Source organism: Fragaria vesca, linkage group LG1 (assembly GCF_000184155.1).
Source record: "Fragaria vesca subsp. vesca linkage group LG1, FraVesHawaii_1.0, whole genome shotgun sequence".
In the NCBI taxonomy this organism is placed as follows: Eukaryota; Viridiplantae; Streptophyta; class Magnoliopsida; order Rosales; family Rosaceae; genus Fragaria; species Fragaria vesca.
The window spans coordinates 21,284,794-21,285,992 of NC_020491.1; the positions used below are offsets into that span (position 1 = coordinate 21,284,794).

Genomic DNA, 1,199 nt, shown 5'->3' on the forward strand with positions numbered 1-1,199 from the left:
AAATGCCAGATAGTTTGCCAATTAAAGCAACCAACAGGGATTTACCGACGAGTAGGAGTCCTAATGATCCAACTACAACGGGGAAGTTTGAAACAAGAAGTTTTGGATCAATAGACATTCCAACCTGAAAATTCACAAACAGTTGTTAAAGATGACATTATACATTTCAATAGGCTGACAGTTCACTACATGTCCAAGACAAGAACTCTTGATCCTATCCAGTATCCATAGACTGATATTTTTAAGATTGTTAATAGTAACTGATATCAAACATTATAATATGGGTGTGAAAGAAAGGAAACAAGAAGTTGCCACCATGAAGCACATACCGTCATGAAAAAGAGACCCAATAGAAGGCCGCGATATGGAGCAATGTCTGACTCAACCTGTAAGGAAAATTCAGTTTCCACAAGCAAACCAGCCAAAAATGCTCCCACTGCCCATGGACAGTCCAGCCTGTACATAAGAGGTAAAGATTAAGAGCTTTATAGCATTAAAAAGGAATATTATAAAGTTTTTAATAAATGCAGAACGTACCCTAGCAGTGAGAAGACTTGTTCCTAGAATAACAAGCAATGTGTTAGCAGAAAATATTTCTGCGTTTTGATTATCTGCAAATTGCCTATAAATTGGTCGAAGCAACTGCAAAACCACACAAAACAACATTAGGTCTAACACACAAGTTTGACTTTTATAGGAGCTTTAGCAGGATTCCCACCCCCAAACACCCCCAAAACATAAATTGATTATGAAAAATACATACATTGTGACTTGTTTACCTGAATTAACCCTTAATTACCTGAGCACAATGCTTTAATCGCCTATGGAACCTCTGCAGCCGACAATGAACAATTGTTGATGCCACTGAAACAGGGACAACAAATGGATCATCATTTAACCTGGCTTGTTCCTATTCATGAAGACAGTAACATAGCATTCATTATTAAGGTACAATATCAGAGTTATTATTCCCAATGTGATTTCTTTATACCCCAAAGGAAGTAGGCAAGAACCATGAGTCGGAGTTGGTCTGACACAAGTACGCCGCCCAAATGTTTATGACCTGAATCATTTTCAGTCATCTCAGATTATGGGCATATAATGCATGTGCAATACTAGCTAAAGAAGAAATTGGCACGGATAATTCATTCGCATACCTTCAAAGAAACTGAGACGGTCGGGCAAAGACATTGGATATC

The 1,199-nt window shown here is 37.9% G+C and overlaps 1 protein-coding gene across 1 annotated transcript; it reads right to left on the bottom strand.

Annotated features, from left to right (window-relative positions):
- Positions 1-214: 214 nt before the first annotated feature.
- LOC101302599 lies at positions 215-1,191 on the bottom strand. Its single transcript, XM_004289527.1, has 6 exons — positions 1,158-1,191; positions 992-1,063; positions 800-864; positions 538-642; positions 330-386; positions 215-232 (listed from the first exon to the last, which is right to left on the bottom strand). Exons 1-6 carry the CDS (start codon positions 1,189-1,191, stop codon positions 215-217), a joined length of 351 nt encoding a protein of 116 aa, XP_004289575.1.
- Positions 1,192-1,199: the final 8 nt, after the last annotated feature.